At 38.7% G+C, this 26,519-nt stretch overlaps 1 protein-coding gene across 1 annotated transcript in view; it reads right to left on the reverse strand.

Annotated features, from left to right (window-relative positions):
* The window catches only part of NRPC2 (nuclear RNA polymerase C2), a 292,525-nt gene that overhangs the window by 106,945 nt on the left and 159,061 nt on the right, over window positions 1–26,519 (reverse strand). Inside the window, exons 23-26 of the mRNA XM_089392785.1 lie at window positions 12,358–12,462; window positions 12,100–12,180; window positions 11,835–11,966; window positions 11,681–11,725 (exon numbers count right to left, since the gene is read on the reverse strand). Of these exons, the coding sequence (XP_089248911.1) occupies window positions 11,681–11,725; window positions 11,835–11,966; window positions 12,100–12,180; window positions 12,358–12,462 (363 nt within the window). The remainder of the gene's footprint in view (window positions 1–11,680; window positions 11,726–11,834; window positions 11,967–12,099; window positions 12,181–12,357; window positions 12,463–26,519) is intronic.

The raw sequence follows: 26,519 nt of genomic DNA on the forward strand, positions 1-26,519 counted from the left end.
TCAACAAGATGGCATTGACTATGATGAAACATTTGCTCCAACAACAAGGTATACAACTATTCATTCATTGGTCTCTTTGGCAGCATCGATGGGATGGAACATCCACCAAATGGATGTCAAGACTGCATTCCTGAATCGCACAATTGATGAGGAAGTTTGTATAGAGCAACCATTGGGCTTTGAAGCTAAAGATAGAAAGGCATATGTTTGCAGACTAAAAAGGCATTGTATGGCCTCAAGTAAGAACCAAGGGCATGGTATTCTAAGATGGATACATACCTAGAGAGATTAGGCTTCACAAAGAGTTTTGTTGATCTAAAACTCTATATTAAGATTGTCAAGGGAGAGTTGGTAATCATTCTTTTGTATGTGGATGATCTTCTCTTCACAGGTGTGGAAGGTCGAATTGAAGAATGTAAGAAGCAACTAGCAGGAATATTTGACATGAAGGATCTAGGGTTGATGCACTACTATTCGGGACTGGAAGTTTGGTAGGAGCATGATGAGATCTATCTAGGTCAGGGAAAGTATGTGATCAAGATGTTGAATAAGTTTGACATGATGGATTGCAAACCAATCACCCCGATGATCACAAACTTGAAAAGACTAAGGAATTATGAATCGAGCCCCATGGATCCTACCAAGTATAGACAATTGATTGGCTCACTGATGTACTTGGTGAATACTTGACCAGACATATGTTTTGCAATAAATATTCTCAGTCAATTCTAGGTGGAGCCGAAGCATGATCATTAGATAGCAATAAAACATATACTAAGATATCTACAAGGAACAATCCACTACTGCCTAAAGTATGATAGGAGGAATGACGTCCACTTGATTGGATATACAAATTCCAACTCAAGAGGTAGTGAGAAGGATGGGAGGAGCACTAAAGGAGGATGTTTTAGTTTTGGATCCTCCATGATCTCATGGATGAGCAGAAAGAAAGATACAGTTGCTTTGAGTAGTGTTGAGGCTGTGTATATTGCAGCCTGTGAAGTAAGCAGAGAAGTTCTCTGGTTAAGGAAGGTGCTATCTGACTTATTTTAGGGACCAATAGACCATACAATGATACATTGTGATAACACTAGTCGTATACGATTGTCTGAAGACCCAATGTTTCATGGAAAGACAAAGCATATCAACAACAAGTATCACTACATTTGGAAGTTAGTAAAAGATGGTGTGTTGCAGCTCCATCGATGAGCAGGTAGTTGACATATAGACAAAATATCTTCCCAATAAGAAGCTTGTATATTTGAGAGACAAGCTTGGATTGGTTGATATATCCTCCCTGGTTGAGAGGAAGAGATAGGCACATCATTCTTGTCTTCACTTGGGAAGACAGAATGGAGGATTGGGTAAGCATTTGGCATCTGATACTCTTTGAGGATGAGGAAGGGCATCCAAGATAAGAGTAGCTGAGGAACGATATTCTTTGAGGACTAGCTATCCAAGATAAGAATAGTCCAAGGAAGGGCATACTCCGTGGACACCCGGGTGGGGTGTGTCTCTTGAGAGATAATGATGATGGTGTCTATAAATCATTGGTCTCGCTAGCATTGTGCTCTGATCTTGTGGATGGATAGAGTTGATTGTCAAGGCCTTATTATATGACAATGTTGGTTGATATTATGCTAAACAGATGGGTTACCTATCCGACTCTTTTTATGGGATCTCTTCAGATTGAGAAAGTCCATGTACCATTTATGAATAACTCCCTAGTTAAGAGGGAGTGTTGAAAAATGTGTAACTAGGTTCGATCTTCATAAATATGAAATGTACTTTTGATCCTTGTATATTGTAAAATGAAAGAAAAATTATCATTACTATTTTTGGGGCATGGGTTTCATGCTCAAGGTCTTTTATTTTATAGGTCAAGCACCCATTTAGTGCTTCTAGGGTTTGTCCAAGGTCAAGAAATCAAAAGAGTCATTACCATACGTTGAAGACCCCATCGGGCACATTGTAACTTGCAATGAAAATTATTTTTGTCCTTAAAAGTGTCAAAATACCCTTCAAGGCCAAGTCAAACCTAGCAGCTGAGAAGTTGACCTAATTTGAGGAGCTACATCAACCTTAAGAAGCCTATATAAAGGGGGGCTCAACCTTCTTGGATTATATTCATTACTCACTCATTCAAGCGAAGGAGGAAGAAGAAGAAGGTAGCGAAGAAGGAAAAGGATGAAAAAAACTTGTTTTTGGACTATTTCTCTCTCACGTGAAGGAAGGCTAGGGTTTCTACTATTGGTCTAGGGTTTTTCTTCTGCAGTTTCGATCTTGAAGAAGGAAGAGAAAGAAGGTCAGTGAAGGTCACAGTAAGTCATCCTCAAGCACTAGAAGGAAGAGAAAGCAAAGCGAAGGTCTGAATAAGCCTCGGGAGGCCTGAATAAGCTCACACATGTGGCAGCAACTGCATTAGGGATGGCCGAAAATTTCATACCTGCAGTAGAGGCCAAAAATCTACAGCTGGGGTTCGAAGTTGTGCTCAATGTTGCACGAAGCGGGAGCGAAGTGGAAGCGCGGAGCGCGGAAGCGTCATTTTCCAAAAATCTAGGGAGCAAAGCGTCCGCGGAAGCGTCTGCTATATATATATATTTTTATATATTTTTTTGCATTTATACTCAAAACAAACATCCCAAATACCAAATTAATTGTAGAAGACATGAAAACATGCATATTTTTGCATAAATCAAGATAGATATGGCATCCATGATTCCATTGTAGTTACTAGTATGTACAAAAATCATCTATATTCTAGCTATTACAAACATACATCAAATTTTTAAGCATATTATAAAACATAAAACATTTAAGCATATTATAAAACATAAAACATAGAGCATATTATGATTTATCTAGCAAGTGAGCAACTGTCAACATTTGTCATGTCCAAAATTCAAATAATAATGTTTACAAAATATGTCACTTGGTCACCGCCAAGCCAAAAAGGTTCAAAATTCAAATTCACAAGTCTACAAGTCTAATGAGTAATCTATGACAAAAAGAAGTAGATTGTGAATATATCTACTAATCTCTCCTCCTTCCACCACGAATAGAACGTGATGGCGTGCCTCCACGTGGTGGCAATGAAGAAGATGGTCCCTGTGTAAGTCGTGGCACTGGAACTGATGAAGAAGAACCCCCTGCTGTTGGTGTTGAACCATGGAACCTAGGAACCAAGGGACCAGATGGGGGTGGGGGTGGTGGCATATCAACACGGTCATCATCATCCTAGAATCGCTCAAAAAATTCATGCAAAAAAAAAAAACACTAGTTAACAAAAAAATTAAAAACATGAATTAGAGAAATGCTTTATAAGGGAAAATTGGAAAATTCATACCACAATGGACATACCTGGATAAGAGCATCCTCTAATTGCTCTAGTCGCAACACTCCATCCTCCAAATTGGGCTCCTCTGGATTCTTGTCCCAAGTCAACAAGTCTTTATTAGACTTTGCATCTTCACAGTAATGGGACAACAATCGCAAGTTGTAATGAACATAAACCAAGCTCTCTGCCCGGTCTAAACTCAACCTGTTCCTTTTAACACTGTGGATGAAAGAATAAGATCTCCAACACCTCTCTGCAGAAGAAGTGTTTACCACCTGTGATAGCACCCGCAATGCCAAACTCTGTAGAAGTGGAGTAGCCCCTCCATGCATGTTCCACCACTCAAGAGCAGAAAAATGCTCTCGATCTTCAATTGAATGCATGCTCCCAAATGGACCAGTGTTGAGCGTATAGTTGCTCACCTGTCTCCGTACCAATGCAGCCTCCTCATTATCAGGGATTAATCTACTCAATGCAGCCATATATTTTTCGTGAACCTCTCTATCTTGGTGTGGTTTTTTCCTGCTTCCCCCCCCAGGTGCTGGTTTTGAAAGCCATGATGGATGATAGTACCTAGGTGTCAAAACATACGCTAATGCATGCAATGGAATATTTAGCATTTCCCATCGGTTTTGCACCTCTACACGAATATAATTGTACAAGGTGGTATCTCTAGGCTCAACAATGTCTTTAATCTGCCCCAACATGCTATCCATTTGCTCATACACCTCCCCAATTACTGGTCGATCTGAATCTGCAAACTTGATCATGTAATAAATCGGTTTGGTGAATTGCAAAACATATTTAACCTGTGACCAAAAGTAACTGTCAAGAACAGTGTCCTTGACTACATTAGCACCATCTGTACACTGGTTAATTTCATCCCATGTTTCAGCACACACCAAATTAGTTAAAGCTTGTCTCACCCTCACTAGCCGCCTAAAGGTGAGGTAATAACTAGCAAATCTTGTCTTTGCAATTTTAAGCAATTGCAACTTGGAGTAAGTGCCATAGAAGTAGTTTACCCTTGTATGCCCTGTGATGAATTTAATGAGCTGCTTCCCTTTCCTGTAAACCTCAGCAATCCACCCACAATCTTTGTGTTTCACAATATCATGCATCAAAAGGTTCAATGTGTGAACCAGGCACCCAGACCAAAAGATGTGTGGATGAGTACGCTCAATAATTTTTCCTGCTGCCTTACAATTTGCTGCATTATCTGTGATCACTTGAACCACATTATTCGGACCAACATCTTTGATTGATTTCAATAGGAGATCTGCAATGTTTTGTGCAGTTGCACTGATGGAGGAGGAGTCATGACATGCAATAAATACTGCACCACTAGAAGAAACACCAAGAACATTTATCAAATGTTGGTTTCTAATATTTGTCCACCCATCTGATACAATGGATACCCCATAATCCACCCACTCATGTGTAAAACGTGTCAAAGCTTTTTGAACCTTAGCTTTTTCTCTTTCTAATAACACTGTTCTAGCTTTCTCATAGTTGGGGGCCTTGTATCCTTTTGGGGCTTCATTGATGGCCTTTACCATGTCATGCCAATAGGGAGAGCGAAGCACATTGAATGGTACACCGCAAGCACAAAGAAAACGGACTATCTTTCCATCCACATCATCCCTCCCAGCAACATTAAGGAAATCCCCTATTGTTTTTCTACCTCCAGAGGTTGCAGAAGTACCATGAGGAGATGGGCAACTACCAAATTTAGAGGTTGCACTTGATTCAGAATGAGTTTTTTGTTTCTTGTTTTTTTGTTGTGCAGCCATCTCTATTTTGATGTATTTTTGTCTTTGTTCACTTGAAATGTTTGGGCAAATGGTTACCCCCACAGAACCCTTTTTTTCATCACTCTCTAGCACCCCACAAAGATGCCTCCTCAGACGGGTATATGAACTCGTATATGGTTTTCCTCCATGACAACCATGAGGGCACATCCATTTGTAAGATCCACCACCCTTTCCCCCTTCAAGTTTGGTCACATAGTTCCACAAGGGATTTGATGTACCTTTCCCATCTTGTGCTTCAGTGTCCTCTTCAAGTTCATCCCCTTCCTCTTCAAACCCTTCCTCCTCATCATACATTGGGTCACTACTATTAGGACCAAGTTCATCCCCTTCCTCTTCCCCTCTATTCCTCACCCTTGCCATCATTAAAACCAAGAGTGGAATGATACATAGAAGCCAAAAGAACACCATCTTGGAATATGGATATAGGTGGTGGACAACCTGTAAATAAAGGAGCAAGTAGAAACAATGGGAAAGAGTAGGAGAGGGAGGAGAAAAATACAATTTTTTTTTCAAAAAAACAAGGGAGTTTGGGGTTTGAACTTACCTCTTTAGCTCTTGTAGATGAAGTCCTCCAAGCTCCTCCTCCTTCTCCTAGCTCCTCCTTCTTCACTCCTCCAAGCTCTCCTCTCTTCTCCTCTCCTTTCCTCTCTTCTCTTCTCCTCTCCTCTCTTCTCTTCTCCAACTCTCATAAACTCAAAGTGAGAAAATGAGAAGAGAATGGGGGCTTTATTCTTTTCTAAAGTCACCCTAAACTCACCCTAAACTCACCTAACCCACCCCCTCACGCTAGTTAAGTTAAATTTTAAAAGAAATTAAAAAAAAATACGTTTAATTCGCTGCCTCCGCGGGTTGCGTGCGGGTTGCGCCTGGGTGGCGTGCGGGTGGCGTGCGCTTCCGGGCAGGTTGCGTGGCGCCACCCCGTGCCCGAATCGCCTCCCGAACCGCGATTCCGGGGGGCCGCAACCTCAAATGGCAGGAATCGTTTTTTTTACCCGGAATCGCGCCACCTAAAAAACGGAATCGCGCTTCCTGTGGGGATTCCGGATCGATTCCGTACGATTCGCGATTCTGCCTTTGGATCCGGGGGGGGGCGATTCCTGCAACACTGGTTGTGCTACTAGAAGAGATTTGACTGGGTTTGACTTGGACAAAGGAAGCACATCATCCGGAAGGGTTGGACTTGGTCTTGAAGGGTATTGATCTTTGTCTAGAAGTCTTGGGATTTGCCAATTGAAGAATCTATAAGAATAGGAGATTTGCGGGTTTTCCTCTCAACTGGAGAGGTTTTGGCCCTGGGTTGCAACCTACATTTTGTATTCTTATTCTTCTTGTTTTGGTAGTTGTTTGATGATATACAAACATAATAACAAGTAAAGAAGCTAATAAGTAAGAAAATAAAATAAAAAGACACCACAAGCAATTATCAAGAAAGGAGAAATCACTCTAATCATTGCCCTATAGATTTCTCAACATCTTTTCCTCATTCTCGCATCTTTGGAGAGCTTGGAGAAGAGAAACTTCAGGAAAGGTTGGAGGAGTAAAGGAGGAGGAGCTTGTTGGAGTAAAGAAGGGTTTCCATCTACAATATCTAAAGAAGGAAGTGCAAACCCCAAACTCCCTTATTTTTTTGTCATTGTTGTTTGTACTTTTCTCCTTCCTCTCTTACTCTTTCCCATTCTTTCCTCTTTCTTATTTCATTGCAAGTTGTCTATCTATATTCATATTCAAAAATGGTGTTCTTTCGGCTTATATGTATCATTCCACTTTTGGATTTCATGATGGTGTTGGGGAGTAGGAATAGAAAGGAAGAAGAAGAAGAGAACAGTGGAACCCATATGAGTGATCCAATGTATAATGAGGAGGAAGCCTTTGAAGAGGAAGGGGATGACGAGGACACTGAAATGCATGAGAGGAAAGCATTGACACCCTTGTAGAATTATGTGACCAAACTTGCGGGCGGGGGGGGGAAGGTGGTGGAAGCTACAAGTTTGTGTGCGCTCATGGTTGTCATGAAGGAAAATCATATAGTGGTTCATATACCCGTGTGAGGAGACATCCTTATGGGGTGATGGATAGTGATGAGAAAAAGGGTCTCGTGGGGATAGCAATTTTCCCTAAGATTTCAATGGAACAAAGAAGAAAATATGTTGAAATAGAGGAGGTTGCACAACAAAAAAACAAGAAACAGAAAACTCATTCTGAATCAAGTGCAACCTCTAGATTTGATAGCTCGTCTCCTCATGGTGTTTCTGCAACCTCTAAAATAGAATAACAATAGAAAATTTCCTTAATGTTGTTGGGAGGGATGATGCAGATGGAAAGGTGGTTCGGTTTCTTTGTGCTTGCAATGTACCACTCAATGTGTTTCGCTCTCCCTATTGGCATGATATGGTTAACAGCATCAATGAAGCCCCAAAAGAATACAAGAGCCCCAACTATGAGAAAGATAGAATTGTGTTATTAGAAAGAGAAAAAGCAAAGGTTCAAAGAGCTTTGACACATTTTACAAATGAGTGTGAGGATTGTGGGGTATCCATTGTATCAGATGGGAAGACAAATGTTAGAAACTAACATTTGATAAATGTTCTTGGTGTTTCTACAAGTGGTGAAGTGTTTCTTACAATTCATGACTCCTCCATCAGTGTAACTTCCCAAAACATTGCAATTCTCCTATTGAAATCAATCAAAGAGGTCGGTCCTAATAATGTGGTTGAAGTGATCATTGATAATGCAGGAAATTGTAAGGCAGCAAGAAAAATTATTGAGCGTACTCGTCCACACATCTTTTGGTTTGAGTGTTTGGTGCACACATTAAACCTTTTGATGCATGATATTGTGAAGCATAAACCCTGTGGATGGATTAATGAGCTTTACAAGAAAGGGAAGCAACTCATTATATTTATCACAGGGCATACAAGGGTAAACTACTTTTATGGCACTTACTCCAAGTTGTAGTTGCTTAAACTTTCAAAGACAAGATTTGCAAGCTATTACCTCACCTTTAGGCGGCTAGTGAAGGTGAGACAAGCTTTAACTAATATGATGGCCTCTGAATCATGGGATGACATTAACACTGATAGAGATGGTGCTAATGTAGTCAAGGACATTATTCTTGACAGTTACTTTTGGTCACAAATTAAATATGTTTTACAAGTCACCAAAGCAATTTATTACATGATCAAGTTTGGAGATTCAGATCAGACAATAATTGGGGAGGTGTATGAGCAAATGGATAACAAGTTGGGACAGATTAAAGACATTATTGAGCCTAGAGATATCACCTTGTATAATTATATTTGTGCAGAGATGGAAAAACGATGGGAAATGCTAAACATTCCATTGCATGCCTTAGAAGATGTTCTGACACCTAAATACTATCATCCATCATGGCTTTCAACACTAACACCTGGGGGGAGCAGAAGAAAACCACACCTAGATCCAGAGGTTCTATCTGGTTATATGAAAGCATTAGATAAATTAGTCCCTGATGAAGAGTCTGCCATGCTACGGAAACATTTGAGCAACTATACGCTTGGCACTGTTCTATTTGGGAGCAATCATGCAATTAGAGATCAAGGGAATTTATCTTCCCTTGAATAGTGGGATATGCATGGACGCACTACTCCACTTCTACAAACTTTGGCATTGTGGGTGCTATCACAGGTGGTGAACACTTCTTCTACAAAGAGATGTTGGAGCTCTTATCATTCATCCACATTGTTAAAAGGAACAAGTTAAATTTAGACCAGGAAGAGAGCATGGTTTATGTTCACTATAACTTGCAATTGTTGTCGCATTACTGTGATGATGCAAAGACTAATAAAGACCTTAAGCTTTGGGACACTCCCAAGGTGCTCCCTTGATGCTCTTTAGATGCTTCCTAGATGCTCCCTCATGGTAATGTTCTCCTTTATCTTTCATTTTCATCCTTTTATTTAAATTTTTAACATTACCATGAAATGCCTCAAGATGTTTCAGAGTGGTTCCAGCCTCATCAGACTTCACATGGAGAAAATAGAATTTCATATCCTATTTAAAATTCAGCAGACTTAACAGTTTTCAGGAATTCAAGTCCTAGGATCAATGGGATTGTAGCATTTCATTAGATTATATCATATACGAGGGTATGTGATTAGCATTTAAACAAGAGCACAAAGCCCTATATGTACCCTATTGTTGGTGGTGTTAATTCTTAAACTCCTTTGTCATGGCCCTAGCAAAAAATTACCTTTTAGTCAAGCCAAAATCATTGATCAAGCATGTTAAGTTTTTTCTACCATATTTTAAGGCATGGATTAGGTAGTTCAATCAAAATTAGGCAATGTTGACTAATATCCCTAGACAATCGGGGTAGAGGCAAAGGCTAGAGAGGAGAAGAATCTAGATTCTAGATGGTTGGTGCTCCAATAATTAATCATTGATGTACAATGGATGCCATATCTATCTAGATTTATGTACAAATATGCATGTTTTCATATCTTCTACAACTAATTTGGTATTTTGGAAAAAAAATAATTAATATAAATGCAAAAATATAAAAGATTGTATATATATAGTAGTAGACACTTCTGAGGCACTTCGCTTCTTGGATTTTTGGAAAATAGCATTTCTGATGCTTTGCTTCCAAAAAACAACACCGCTTCATCCCCACTCCATGCAACATTGAATATGCATGTTTCATATCTTCTACAACTAATTTGGTATTTTGGATGTTTTTTTAATATAAATGCAAAAAAATAATATATATATATATATATAGTAGACGATTCGCTTCCAAAAAACGTCCCCGCTTCATGCAACATTGGGCCAAGGTTGTTAGTTTGACTTCATGATGTATCTTTGTTGGCTTGAACAATTTCTCTAAGAAAAAGGTTGTTGGGTTTTTCCCCACGTAGGTTTTTCCCCAAGTGAGTTTTCCCAAGGTAAATACTTGTGTTCTTGTGTGGTTGTCTCTTTATGATTCTACTAGTATTTTTGTTCTATTTTTTAGAATGCATGAAAGAACTAACTTAAGAAGAAATCATATGAAAGTATTTATTGGTTTAGCGGATACATTGAAAAATCAACAAAGAGCACTATATATAGGCATGAGGAGGAGGAATTTTAGTAATTCGCACAAGGAAAATTCGGATATGTTTAAGCAAGTGAAGAAGAGAAGGGTTTCTAGGGTTCATATCTCATGAACCAAAAGACGGGAGAGGGAGGATTGAAGAGGCTATCTAATGGAAGGGCTTTTGGCGCATTTTTAAATGGTTTTGGCACAGTTTTTGAAGTTCTTTTTGGTGCATTTTTAAAAAGGGTTTTGGCACACTTTTTGAAGCCTTCTAGTTCTATCTTTTTCTCTTATGCAGTGTATGTCAGAGGATCAATATCCTTGGTTCAAGAATCCTTATTTCTCTTTATTAAAGCAAGGGTGGCAAGGTGGAGCAAGGCAAGGGAGTTGTAGCTTCCTTCAAGTTGAAGCCTATAAATTAGGGGGTGTTGACTCCTTCAAGTTGCTACTTGTAAACATTGAAACTATTTAAGATAACTTTCATGAATAAAGTAACATTTCATTGATAAGTATTATTTGCATGTTGTCTTTGAAGTTTTAAACAATTGTTAAAGGTGTCCAATATTGATTCACACCCCCCCCCACTCAATATTGGTAATATTTCCAACAATGTTAAGTGTGAAGTGGGTTTCACCTAGGAAACCTATGATAATAAGTTGTGATAAACAGATTCCTTAGACGAAATGATGAGACGTGATGAAATATGAAGAGCCAGAGTAGGAAAATACACCACCATGCTTGAAGACATGAACACAAAGTGAAAGTGACTAGAACATGACCATGTGACCATTATGACGAAGAAAAAGATGTATCAATGAAGCAACCTCCACCAATATCCCAACCTTTGGAAGGATAGAGCCTAGAATCATTCCATCAAATTGCACAAGACTATTTACCAGTCATGTCAATATGAGAGGTAACATGCATGTTAATAAATATTTGTTTTATTTAATGAAATTTTATGGGTTATCTCTTTAATGGGTGATTTGATGGAGTTGTCAGAAGTTTGCTTCATAAAGAGCTAAAGACTTTTCTGGTAAGTCTTTCACAACACTTCCGTTTTCCCTCCACCAATCTGTACTTGCATTATACCATCATTTGGCCTTTGTTTTCATCATAACCTGCTACAGAATATGATCTATAGAAAAGTGACAAAGTGTTTCGGCTCTAAATAGAGCATATATTTTTCTTCCAAAAAAACTGGGTAGGATGTCTCTAATCTCATTATCAATACTTCTATAAGAAAACATGTTTGGATACAAGATCTTTTAAATTTGCCCAAGATGACACGATGAAACAGCTGTGTAACAATTAAAGTCAGACATTTTTCAAAAATGGAAATTAGAAAATGTTAGAAGTTAATTCTTCTGATAAATCCAATCCTTCAAATACTGCAGTATAGCAGAATGACATTTGACTTGCCTTGACTGATTACAAAATGTTGCATCTATCAAACAAAGATGCAACAAATTTTACCTGATTGTAAGCTATGTTGCCCATTGCTTGCTTCCCCATGGCACACTGCAATGAAAAATATAAGCCTTTGAGTTCTAATATGGATAGTTAAAATAATACTTCTAGCATGTGACAAACTCTGAGGAATGCTGAAATTATGATCACAATTGCAAACCTGGTAAGTGTTCCTAGGTGATTGGTTGTGATGTGGGAAAGGAATAAGCCCAGCACAAACACCTAGAATAGTGAAAGGCTCAATCTCTATATGAGTAGTGGAAGGTGTTGCTTCCCCTTCATAGAGAGCAACCTAGACAAAATCATGTCACAGTCAAGAAACACAGGCTAAAGTCAAATTGATTGCTCTACAGAGGATAACATAGCATTAAAACAGCAGCTGCCTAACAACAACCATTCAAGAAATTCACAAGGAAAGTACGGACCAGTGCATTGTTTTCCTCATTAACATCAAGATATTCCACCAAACCCTCTCTCAGAAAATCATCAAATGTTCGAAAGCCATCCTGGAGCAGACCATCATATACATATAATTGAAATAAACAATAAAGCTCTGCAAATGAAGTCACTAGCGATTACCACACATCAATTCAATAACCAACTTTCAGTTCTTTTGCTAACTATCATTAACTACAATAAACCATTGAAAGTGGAACCACTGTTGTAATGAAATATTAACAAACCTTCAATTCTTTCATGTGATGTTCCTTTATTCTAGAAACACCATTATCAGCAATCACCAATGGTCGACAAACACGGCCACCATCTGAAGCAACATATACACAATGCTGTGCAACATATTGTTAGTGTGGAGATCATGCCACTGTTTTGTAAATACTCGAATAGTTAAAAAAGCATAAACTGGACTTCCAAACATATTGTTATCTAAAAATGAACTTTAATGCAATGTAATACAAACTGGCAAAGCCACTACTGAGATAGAATTTGGCTTTCAAAATTTGTCTGTTTTATTTTCATCCAATAAGAGGACAAACAACTCAACGAAGTGCATCTAAGAACCAGAAACATGCTCATCTAAGTCTGCATCCAATCCAGCTGCCAATACCTCAGAAATCAACAGAAATCTCAGCTGTCATTACATGTAATCTAAGTTACCTTGTTTGTGTACGTTTTTGAATTTGGTAATAATAAAATTGAGAAAATATTGCCAAAGGAAAAAATATGAAAAAATACCAATGATTTTGGTAAAGGAATTAAACAAATTTGATTAAAGATCATATTCGAAAACAAAAAGAATAATACAAATATTATTTTTCACTTCAAATTTTATCTGTCAAATCAATTGTCATCAATGAAAACATCATTTAGCATCATCTAGAGTGTGCATGTCTTCTTTTTTTTAAGTTTGTCATGAAAAAGTGAATGCTAATTATTTTACAAAGTTTGTAATCAAATAAACAAACTGCCTGGCCGATTAAATTTGTTTTCTTGCAATTAAAATTGCCAGATTTGGATAATTTTATTATTGACACATGAAATTAAGCAAATTTCGAATTAAATTATTAACAATAACTTATTAAAAAAATGTAAAGTGCAGTGTTTAAGGTTATAATCAGTTCTTCAAAAAGTAATTAGATACTAACATGGTAGCATATAATTGCTTAAAAACAATTTAATTAATATCCAATGGGTGTGTTAACCCTTAAATTTTCTCCTTGCAGATTTAGAGGGTTAAGGACCACCACATTTCATTAGGCTGGAGGTTCAGAAACAGATACATATACAAGTTGAGTGTTGGCTCACAAGGAGAGTAGTTACAAGATTGATTCAGTGATCATTCATGTTGAAAATTGGGGCAGCTATGGGATGAATTTCCCGTGAGAAACCTGTCTACACCAAAAGAAACACATCTTGCCCCAGAGAAGAATTCAGATTAAACAAAAGAAATAGTATTACTGATATATTTGGCACTCGTCTCATTATTATTCGTTGTGACAAATTTACTTGGGCATGTAATCTTTGACATGTGGAAAATATATTAAATGTTTTCAAAAGCAAATTTGAATTTCCCTCCAAAAGTACAAGTTGGCCATCCAAAATTGACAAGTCAGCTTGCCCAAAAAGATGTGACCATTCACATATGGAAACATCTATATATAGGCACCAAGCCTCCATCATTTTGGCAACATTTTCGATGATCTTCTACAGCCCATTCTTCTGTGGATATGCAGCCTATATTTGAGGTTGTATGCCGACTATCTCTGAGATCTAATGCAGCGTAATCGGAGGCATCCAATGCAGCTATCTGGGGCAAGTTCTGCAGCTTTAAAGGAGGTACCTAATGCAGCTATCTAAGGCAAGTTCTGTGGCTTTAAAGGAGCTATCTGAGGCAGGTTCTGCAGCCTAATTTATGGCATTCTATGCGGCCCTCTTCCATGTATCTCTGCGGCTTACATGTAGATCATCTACAACCCTTTTTGTTTGACTTCTTTGTGGTAAGTCTGTTCAAGCATATACCCCTATTCTTTATGATATATGCGACCTATCTCCTGAATTGTATGTGGCCTCTCTCTGAGAAAAGAAGTATTTTTCCTGTCAAGTGATGTAGCCTTTTGGTATGGTCCTAATAGCCCTAACTCTCTATGGTTAGCGCATTGCTTATGTCACCGTCAAGTCCTGTACTTATGCATCCTGATTAGAAGATCAATGCAGCCTTCTTGAGAAGTCCTATGACTAAGATTCATGTGCCCTAATCTTTTGAGTTTAACAGTGATAAATGGCAGAGATTTTTGTTATGTTTGGCAGTGACATATGGTTCAGATTCTTGTAATATATGACAACTACTGTATGACGGAAATTCTTGATAACAATGACAATGACAACAATGTATGGCTACGATGATTACAACAATGAAAGTGATGTATGACCTAATGACAATAATGAATGACCATATGACATATGACAGTATTGTTGGAAATACTGAGGGGGGTGAACCAGTATTTCTTTTCAACTATTACTTTTACCAGTTAGATCACTTATATTTAGAACACAAAATGAACAATAAGAATAAATGTTTTTATTAATTTATTCTTTACAATAAATCAAGTACAATATATGTAGGGCTCCAACCCTAGGTGAAGGCACCAATATTCAATCTCCCAAGCTCCAACCAGTATTTTCCAAGCACCGACTTGGACTTCCAAGGCTCCAACCTTGTCAATTTTGAGGCACCAACCTCAAGGGCTCCAACCCTATATCTGGTTCAGGCTCCGACCTGGTTTCTTGAGGACTCTGATCCTCTAAGGCTCCAACCCTATCCTCCAAGGCACCAACCCTGTCTTTTCGAAGCTCGAACCTCTTGGGATCCAACCCTTGCTTTACTTTGTTAAGATATATTTGGTTATACTTCACGACTCCCAATGTCTTCTTCAACGAGCCCTGTCAATCTTCACTTAGTTTTCGCTGTAGTCTCCACGTTACATCATCAATGACAACCTTGATCTCTTAGAAGGTGTCACCACTGCTCTTCATCATACCCAAACAAAACTTCTTCAAGGTAACCTCATGATAGCTTCAATGCATCATGGTCGTCAATGATCTCCACAAATCTTCAGTATGCTGCTTCACAAATTTCTCCAAGCCTGCCCTATTATGTTCTCAAGAGAAGACATCAACAAGCTCTATTTGTCCAATCCCATTAAATCAACACTTCGACCACAACAACTACGACAGCTTTGACCACGACAACTACGAAAGCTTCGACCACAGCAACTACGGCAACTACGACAGCTTCGACCACGGCAACTATGGCAACTACGACAGCTTCAACCACGGCAACTACGACAAGTAGTAGACACTCCTAACTCGAACTTTTGGGAGACTATTTAACCCAAGAACAATTCCACAAACTTGTCTTCCTTGCTTTTCTAGGTTATGGCTGCTTCTCTAACTCTTATCTTGTCTCCACCGAAAATATGAGCTTGAATGGAAGAATTTAGGTTTATATTTAGGGTGATATTTCCATATTCTCAAGGGACACATCCCTTTGCCAAGGGTTATAAGCCTACTCAAGTCGGCTTGGACAGTTTGACAATTTTTGACATATGTTGATTTCAAAAATTTATTTCTCTTAAACAGTAAGGAATTTGGGGGCGTGTAATAGCTCATTAGAAAGAGGAAAAAATCCTCTACTCTCCTATGCCAATCCACTTGTGATATCTTCAGATGTATGGAAGTGATGCAATTCTCATGTGACTATGATATACATAGCAGTGATACCTATACTTCAATAAGACAGTGTTCTTGAATCACAGTACTATTGATAATAGTGATAACAGTACTCTTGATGACAGTGACCACAGTAATGTATTCAGTGAAGTATTGAGAGTAATGACAGTAACCTATATGATAGTAATCTAATGATGTGTGGCAATGCTTATGTGATAAAGATGCGTGGTTGTACTTTATGACATTGATGTGATGTATGACCATATCCTTATGATTATGATGTGACAGTTGTAACAGTGCCTCTATGACAGTGATGTGTGATAGTGCCTCTATGACAGTGATGTGTGATAGTGCCTCTATGACAGATGTGGTGTATATGACAATGATGCTTATGATACTTATGACTATGTTGACAGTGCTACTTGAGGCAGAGATTTATGCCATCTACAATTATTTGGAGGCAAGCCTTTCAGAGGTCTTGAGAATGTCTCTTTGGTTGATGAAGATCATGCATGATCTCAGGTTGGCCTTACAAGGTCTAATGTGCTCGATGATGTAATACTTATGTCTCATTACATTTGTACTTTATATCTCAGCTGAACATTTCACGAATATCTAAGAAGAAGAATTTGGTTGGGTTTTCCCCCATGTGGTGTTTTGCCCTAGTCTCTGACCTCAATCCTAGTGTCTCTATTGTGTATGCTTTTCTACTATTGTTCCTTACTATTCCACTGTTTTTATTGTTCTCTCTACATAATTGCTAATGATAATATGATGTTATGGGGTGAAAGTGATGTGAAAATGTTGAAAAAGTTTAAAATTGCAATTATCTACAACAAAGAACAATCTAACCCTAAAAATTAGCATGGTATCAGAGTTGGTCTGAAGAAAATTCATTGAGATCACCCACGTAGACACCCATGATGGATTTCTTGATCAAGCAAAGTGAAAAGAATGAAGATGTCGAAAACCTAAAAGAATGTTAGGGTTTGGAGGAAACCCTAGGGAGCTTTTGTTCTTGCAAATAAAGGCTAGGGTTTGGGAGAAACCCTTGGATTTGGCCTTGTATATTGAAAAGGCCTATGTTCTACAACATTGAAACCCTGGTGTGATTCAGAATTTCTTTATGATATGATCAGCGAGAATCCATTGAGTTATCTAAGTACCTGTGACAGATTTAGTGTAATCCTAGATAGGCTAGTCTCCCAATAGGCGATGGCATGATGTAGATCCAGTGATCATCTTGCACATTGATAGCTAGGCTTGGAAAGATCTAGAATGAGAATATAAGTGGTGCTCAAAAGAATGCATTTCCTCTGAAGACAATATTGACATATGGTTGATGAACAGAGGTCACTCATGGGGGCAGGATCAAGAGGGAGTTGATAGCTTCCTACAATCCTCATTAGAGATAACTACTTTCAAGACATGTTATTTCTTTATGAAACTATTCTTGTTTAATTTGATTTATGCTTATTCATCCTGCATTGGCTAATCAAACGCTTCTTTCCCTCACTTCTTGATTGAGAATTTGATCAAGCAAAGCAAATTCATCTCGAGGACCATTAAGATGTAGAGTAATGTAGGAAGAGTTATGTTGAAGAAAGTGTAACTAGGTTCAGTATTTACAAATGTAATTTTGATCTTTGTGCTTGTCAAGAAAAAGAAATAGTATTTTTGTAAATTATAAGAATGAGTTTCTTTCTCATTCCATAGGTCTAGCAAAGTCAAAGAGTCAAAGACATGTGTAGACTCTAGAGAGCTCTTCTTGAGCATATATGAAATGTATACAAGTCTAGAACAGCCCTCCAAGACAAGCACAATCCTCTAAGACAAGCACAAAGAAGGCTGCCTGCAATACGATGAAGAAAGCAGTTATGTCGGCCTACAAAATCGAATTAAAGGATGTCATGTTGGCTTGCATAGAAGACACAACTCTTCACTGGCTCAGGTTGGCTAAATATGGAGGGAAAACCACTATATATACCCAGTTGGGGTATCTGCAAAAGACTGTGAAGAAACTCGGACTTGTCTGAGATTTTCGGAAGTCTATTATAGGATCTCAGATGGCACAGTGAGTACAGAATCTCGGACAAGTGGGACAATAAATTTTGATGTATACAATGGTACAAACTTCGGTTGAGTACAGGAAGGTTCATTCTCAGGTACCTATGCAATCTTCGTGGCAAATTACAGTGAGACAAATTACAATCTCAGCATATATATGATGATGCTCTCAGTGCAAGGAAAACAGTCTTACTATCTCGGCGTGGTTAAGGATCACGATGATCCCATAAGCAACATAACACAGCCTTGGCATACCTGTTATGGAGAGGATACTACACTCTCAGCATACTCACAGTCACAATCACATTGTAATAATAAGAACCTTGATGATCCCACAAGTGCAGCATAGAAGTAATCATGTAAACACTGTCAAGATCTCGATTTGTACAGAGACCTAGTTGAAATGGTGATGATCTAAGTAAAAGTGCAGCAATCATCTAGGTGGAGGTGCAGCTATGTATCAACTGTAATATAATAATGATGACCTCAGTGAAGCAGCAGTGATGAAGATAAACTCAGCAGTAATGAAGAAGAGGATTGGTGTCTTGGTCTTGGAGTGGTCTAGTAGATCAAGGGTCATGGTCTTGGTATTCGTCAAATGCAATCTCTATAAGAATGATTTTATGCGGGTTTTCCTCTCCAAGAGGGAGAGGTTTTGGCCCTAGCAAGATGCCAACATCTTGTGTTCTTGTCTCTTTGTTTTGGTAGCTATTTGATGAACTAATGAAGACACACTCTAAAAATAATAAGTGAAGATCGGAATAAGAAGAAAAATTCAAAAACACCTCACAGATAGTTATCATGCCTAGAAGAATCTTATTAATGCTAATTGCCCAAGATTCTTCAACAAGTTAGCTCCAAGTGGAGCTAGTGCAAGAAAACGAAGAAACCACTCTTATATTTAGAGAAGAAAGACAGTAGAGCCTCATCATTAGGTACACCTTCATTATGTTTATCTACCTTGCTATTATTGCTCTTGCTTTTGTTCTAGGATCAACATGTACATCAGATGGATGTAAGGACCTAGTCCTCAATATCAAGAGTGAGGAGGATGCAGATTCATCACAAAATTAGAGTGGCGCTTTAAAATGAACAAGAGCTCAAGACCTCAGAAGGAAGGATTGCAGTCTCCCAAGTTGATAACTATGATTAAAGAAGCTTCCTTTTCAAAGGTAGTAGACTATAAGACTGAATGCAACAATCCAATGAGATGTTCAAAGTAATATGGCCTTCGTGCAAGGACCATTCTAGATGACAAAGATATAGCAGTGCCAGATGCTTCTACAACATTAAGTTCAACAGTGATAAGGAAGATGCTCTCAAAAGGAGAGGACTTTGATAAGATCCTAGCATCTGTTTCCAGATGTACTATTATCAGATGTATGTGAAGTGAGCTTCCTCCATGATGCACTTAAGGAAGAAGCATACTTGGGGTTACCTCAGGGCTTTGAGGTGTATGAATAGGAGACTCATGATTGTAGAACTAAAGAAAGCCCCATATGGACTCTAGCAAGTCCCTTGGGTTTGCCATGCTTAATTTTATGAACATCCGATGCGGATACCAATCTCTCTTCAAGGTCGAAGGTAGGTCTTTCACATTTGGTTTCATAAATGTTAACAATTTATTTCTGATGGGATCATATCATCTCCTCAATACTAAAGGGAGTTGATCTTTGAGCCCAGGAAGTCCACTTCTTGAGATTAAAATTGAAACAAAGAGGAGATGAAGATTGTGTTGTTAAGGGAAGTATGTTTTTAGAAACCTAGCATGTTGAATGACACTAAAGCAATTGAGAGAGACTCTTCTTCAGATTCAAATGTGGTGGATCCCACAATGAGATGGGAGCCAGATGGATCCTTGCTTTGCAACTTGTACTTTGAGTGAGATAGAGCCTGGACATATATATTGGGATGCTGCAAAGTTGGTATCAAGATACCTACATGATACAGTCAGTCATGGATTGAGGCAGTGTCAAGTGAACCAAGAGTGTTGTGAACAAGAAGAACACACTAAGGTGTTACTTCACTATGGTTTTTCTCTGATTTCCTAGATGAGCAGGTAACAGAATTCCATTATACATCGTATAGCAGTGGCCTATCATATTGTGAGCAATATGGCCTCCTTCCAATGGAGCATTGAGGCTCCAACACAGATGGAGTTGTTGTTGCCCAAACTGTACAGGCAAGTTTCGACGACTCAGAACGGGGGTTATCACTCTGATCCCCACCCTCTCCATTCTAGTTGTCTCCCTACAGTGAGCTATGGGGAGTAGTCCCTATGAAATGTGAAGATGGGAGACCTGTTGGCAACCAACAAGTCTGAGAGACACAACTGAATGGCCTAGCAACTTGGTTGAATTAGCAAGTTAAGTGAGTTGATTAGATTTATTATGGAGACCAGTGCCCTGAATGGAGTCAACTACTTGCTTAAAACAATTACTACCAAGTTACCAGATGAACAGTTGTTGCTTAAGGATGCTTCACTATCCTATATGAAATGAAAGTCCTACAATCTAGGTGAGATGAAAAATCTTGGTTTATTTTAGTTAGATGCATAATACAAATGTATCCTTCCTCTTAACTGTTTTGAAGCTAGTCTCTAGAGTAGGTTGTGAAAGAGAAGCCAAGGGGAAGCATGCAAAGGCTTGGTTAACGATACCTCCCCTTAGGTTCTAACCACACGATGCCTTCAGCGTTGTAGAGACTGTGCCTCTGATGCCTGCAAGGTCACCGTGTTAACCACTAAAGAGGTGCTCGACTCTTCAAGCTAGGTGAGAAAGGTGGACCTATGTCTCTATCGACCAAGCTTAAGCTTGGAAGTAAATTAATTAATGCAAGATACTAATATTAGTATGCAAGTGCAAGAGATGGATCAATACTCTTAAAGTGAGATTACTCAATTACTTAAATATTCAATTACAATGATCTTCAATTATGAACGATGAAATACTTAAACAATAGATAATCTCAACCACAAGAGAAAGTGCTCAAGCTTAACGGTGCCTAAAAATGTTGTCGGTAGTATCAATAGACAATTAGCTCAAGAGATAAACAACACAAGATCAACGCCTCTTAATCTTCAAGATTATGATTAACCAATTACCAATATGCCAATTAGATATATGAGTGAGACAACTTAGATGACTTATCGCAATTATGATTCAAGATAGCATCCACAAGAGATATCCAAATCAGTAACGAATCCACCTATCCAATAGCAATGAAAAGTTTAGAGCATTAATCCACAATGTCACTTCGAGCAAATTTCATCAAAATTACCAATCAAATTAGAGCATTTACGTGTGTAAATGCAAAAGCGAAACTAAATGCCAATTAACTAAAATTTGTTGATTTAGGGTAGTATCGGATGTGCTCTAGCCACAAAATTTGGTGGAGAGGTTGGGGCACATGAGATCTCCAATACTCAGAAAGGGTTTGGGCAGATTCTAAGCAATTTGGGAGATATTAAAATAATTAATATTTTTAATGGAGTCCGTAAGTCTAAACTTAGGGAAATTAAAATATTAATGTGAATTAATATAAAATTGTGTTACAATGGTCCAAAAGGCATGGATCAAGCCAGATCTAATCTTACCTGTTGATTAGGGACTTAATCTCGGCCATTGATATGTCAACGACAAAAGTATAAGAGAAGGCTTGAGGGTCACTTGGAGAATACACCAGATAATCAGTGATTCTATTCTCTAGAGCAGGGTTTGCTAATAGAGATAGAATCAGTGATCGGAGTTGCAGCTGAGGGGCATTGAGTACAAAGAGAAAAAGAAGCAGAGATAGTGTTGGGAGATCAGCGCAGGAACCAGAGAGAGTGACGCAATAGCATCCAGGGCTCACGCACGGCCATGCAGAGGCAGCCAGGAGCTGTGCAGTGCTTCAGAGAGGCCAGCGTTGCTGACGCAGAGGGCCAGAGGGCTGACGCATGGCCTCCTGAGGCTGACACAAGCCCATTCAGGGTGATGCAAGGCCAGCGCTGGGCAGAGAGAGGCTGATGTAGTCGAGAAAGGCAGACGTTGGGGTTTCTGGGGCATACTGGAGCTGAGGAGTTGCCGAAAGGTTTATCCGGGGTTTCAGCCGGGACATTTGTCTCGGACTGAGATGTACTACTGCCAAGGAAATTCTCTACTGGGCAAGCCGGATTTGGCACCCAGATTGTACTCTGAAATTACTTAATAAGAAAACCCTCAGATAGTTGCATCGGTTTCCCCGCATTGGGTTTTTCCAGGGACATTGGTCCAAAAATAACGGTGTCATTTTGTGTGCTTGTTTCTGTTTCCTTCAGTTGATGATCTGTAATATGTTGAGCATGCACTAATGTTTATTTTCAGTATTTACATTGTAAATAACTTGTTAAATAACGAAACAAGTAGGTAGGAATAAATCAGTAAAGTGCATGGAGGGTTTCTAACTGGTAGACATAGAAACTTCAACAAAATTAAGCCCAAATCACTTCAACCACGAAAGATTGTGAATTATGAAAGTTGATTAACCAATTTTAGAGACTTACGAGTGATTTATTATTGTTACAACCTTGATTTCAGAGGTCTGCAATTTTATATCAGCAGTCAAGAATGAAAGAAAAATGTGAAATATGAGCTATAAAATCAATAAATTCACTTTTCAGTGATATCTAATTGATTATAAGACTGCCTAGATGGTAGAAGCTATGGATCAGACTTTTAGTGTTCAGATCAGACCTCAGAAAAATATATATCAGACCTAAAACAACTCTGAAAATTAGTGATTCGGTCCTTAATAAAACAACAAGGTGCCCAATTATCAATGCCCAAAATGCTCCAATGATTAGCTAATCAAGTTGAGTGATTAGTAGTTGATCCTTAGTCAATTTTAATGACTTTTATTCAATTTATATGACTGCATAAATGGCTGTAACAAAACAGAGAAAATGAGAAGGGCAAGAGAGGCAAACCAAGGGGCCTAGAGGCTTAGTTGAGGGCTAGTTTGACCTCCTGTTTTGCTAGGAATGTTTGATGCCATAATAAAATGACTTTGGAGTTCAGTTTATGGTGTTCTTTGTCCATTGATCTGTGGTACGTGATGGTTATGTGCTTTTCTATATGTGCTACAAAAATTTATAAGCTTGTTATTTCATTTGTCGATGATAAGAACATTCTATTGGTAAATTTTGGGGTTATATTAGGTGATCTGATTTACCATAGGACCTAACAAGTTTGCTTGAGGAAATATATAGAGATTTGCAGGTACACCAGCGCTTGGGCTCCAAGTTCATAGACTTTGGAGGGAAGTCGGCCTTGTTTGGGCTCTAGGAACTTTTATATGGTTTTCTTACTTTGCTAAAGGTTGTGGTCGATAATTCTAACTTTCGAATTCTTATTTTACAAGCATTGTATATTTTTGCAAATATTTGTATATAAAATAATTTTTGTAAAATATCTTTCTAACCCTTATTCTGCAGCAATTGGGGTTTTGGGGTTTATTTTGAATTTTGTATATATTGGGGTTTTGAGGAAATTTTATTTTCATTTGTGCAAGTGAGATTCAAGTTTATCAAAAACATTTTGTTGGGGTTTGGAACTAGATATAGGCCCTTGAGGGTAAGATCTAGTCTCCAATTCATTTGCAGGACCAGCGTCCGAAAATTTTACAGTGAATTTGGGCATTTTTTAGCAACTTTTAGAATTAAGAAATTTTTATGACCCTTGGGCCTAGTCGTATGCCCTCCTGGAGCCTTCCTCTCCCCTTGGCCTCTCTCCAAGTTGAGCTACTAGCCCTCTAAGGGTTAGTCGTGGGCCTTTTAGGCCCTTTATGGGTCTCGACCCTCTTCATCAGGCTAGCCGCAAGCCTCCAAAGGCCTCGGCCCCCTAGCGGCAGCCTTTAGGGCTTGGTCGTAGCCCCTTAGGGGCTTCTTCCCTTAGCCATAGGCCTAGAAAGGCTTGTGGTTGCCTTTCTTAGGTCATTTAGCCCTAGCCGCAAGCCTTAAAGCCCTTCCCTCAGCCTCATCTTCCTTCTATGAGCCCTCTTATGCCCTATGTTGCCTCCTTCTCCTTGCCGAGGGCCCTAGAGACTCTTTTCCTTAGGCCGCAGCCCTTTTTGGGCCTTGACGTCAAGCCCTAGGGTTTCTTCCATCTTTTTCGTGGGCCCATTTAGGCCTTGAGACCTAGCTGCAACCAACAAGCCTAATAGGCCTTACCCCCATTCTTTCCCTAACACTAGCCTTCTAGGCCTAGTGTTGCCCTATTTTGGCCCCTCTTTGCCTCTCCTCATCTCTGCTTTGGTTGATCATTTGATTTTGCCTCTAACACTTGGTGTTTGCAACAAATTTCAAGCTAATATTTGTGGTTGTGGGTGGTCACTCGATTAGAGGAATTTTGGGCAAGTTCTCCATTCATCTCCAAGGCCAGGAGGCCTATTTGTTTCCTTCCTAAGTCCCTTGCTCCCTCACTGTTTTGCTAGCAGCCATCTAAACATTTCATAACAGTGGTAAAATATCCATCTAAGTGACATAAAATTAATTGACAAGTTTCCTAACATATTGCTAAGACACTTGCATCAACTGGGTAGTCATTGTTTGGTTTGATTCATGAGAATTTGGTGACTGTCATAAGCACATAATCTTAAGATCTAATATCTTGTTGATTGGTTAGTATTGCTTAAATTGGTAATTCAAGGAGTTATTGGATATTGGCATTTCTTGTTAACATTGAGGATCTAATTATATGAAATTGGCATTGTGATATCTTGTTGACATATCTTGGGAAATTGCTAATTGTGTAAGAGACATTAATCATCTAATTGTCTATCTCTTGAACAATTGTCAATAATATCCTTTTCGTTCTTGGGTTATCTCATATAAGTGAACGTTGGTTAATTGTTGGAGGTAACATTTTGGATCAAGTGCTCTAATCTCTTCTACTTGCCATCATTGTCATTATTGTTTCATGGTTTGTGGATGATAATTTTATCTTTGGCATATTGATTTGTTTTTAAGAGCATCTATCTGTTTGGCTTCTAATACTTGAGCAATTATCTCTTGGTTATATTGAAATTATATCTTTTGGGCACTATTGTAATTGAGCACTCCATCTTGTGTATAAGATTGTCCTTCATTCACCAAGTAGTTTTGTGTGATAACTAAAGATAAATTGTAATTAAGTACTAAGGATCATAAGCAATCTTAACTCAAGATCACTCAAATTAATTTGCACTTGCATTAATTAACTCACCTCCAAGCATAAGCTTGGTCGATAGAAAGATAGGAACACCCTTCATCTCTTAGCTTGCAAACACTAAACCCTTTCTAGTGGTTAAAATGGTGACCTTGCAGTCGCTAGAGCCACAGTCTTTGTAGTGTTGGACGCACCAGGTATGTTAGATTTCAAGGGGAAGTATCATTAACGAAGTCTTTGCTTGCTTCACCTTAAGTTCTCTCTACCACCTACTTTTGAGACTAGGCTCAAAATAGATAAGTATTAAGGGATACATTTAGCTAGGCATATAATTAAAATTAACCAAGATTTTTGCATTTCACCTAAATTGTAGGACTTGCACTTCATATAGGATAGAAAAGCATCTAAACAGCGATTGTTGATCCGGTCACATGGTTTTTAATCGATCTAAAGCAAGTAGTTAACTCCATAAGGCATTGGGCTCATCAAAACAATTCAATCAAATCTATTAACTTGCTAAAATCAACCAAGTGGCTAGGTCATTCAACTGTGTCTTCCGGACTTGTTGGTTGCCAATATGTCTTGCATTTTCATATTCCATAGGGACTACCCCACATAGTCTGCTGTTTGGAGACAGCTAGAACAGAGAGGTCGGGGATCAGAGTGACAGCCCCCGGCCTGAGTTGTTGCACCGTGCCTGTACAATCTGAGCAAGAACAGTACTTATTGAAAATAGTGGAGCATTCTTCTCTTTATAAAACTGAAGGGGAGTAACCCATTTGCTGTTGGAACATTGTATTGGGTTAAAGCTTTTGGTATAAGCAGCTTCAGAGTTTGAAGAAACCAATTGAGAGTGAGACTTGATCCCATATATTTTTCCCAATCTTTCCATTCGAGATCTATTGAGGAAAGCGTCAATTTGAGGAAAAATGCTTCCTGTAAATGATTATCATGCAACGGAACATTGAAATTAGTTTGTTCCCTCTTTTGAATAATGAGAGTTGGAGTGCTAGAATGTTTTTGGCACAACCCAGTCTTGGTTCAATAGTTCCAAAACCAGAGTAACTAAATAAAACATTTGAAAGCAGAAGAACCACAGAGACCCCAAAGCTGAGAGCAGAGTTTTCATTCCCAGGAGAGCAACACAGAACAGAAGCCTGGTAATCAATTCTGAGTACAGAGAACTTGGCATCATACAGAGACTGGAGAATCAAATTTCATTTCCACAGAGGATCTGTGTTGGTGAGACATGAATGCTATAAGCCCCACGTTTACTGATCCTGTAGAGACACATAATCAAATGAAGGTTATGTGCCTTCGTCCCATCACCCCACATCTGCATGTCAATAGCAATCTGGAAGAAGGCAAAAGGGAAGGAATAAAAAGAGTAGAATGTAGATGTCTTGGCTACCGCACACTAGAAGCAA

This window comes from Pinus tabuliformis, chromosome 1_1 (assembly GCF_031772625.1).
Source record: "Pinus tabuliformis cultivar Carrire ecotype Pingquan chromosome 1_1, CPIR1, whole genome shotgun sequence".
NCBI classification, from domain to species: Eukaryota; Viridiplantae; Streptophyta; class Pinopsida; order Pinales; family Pinaceae; genus Pinus; species Pinus tabuliformis.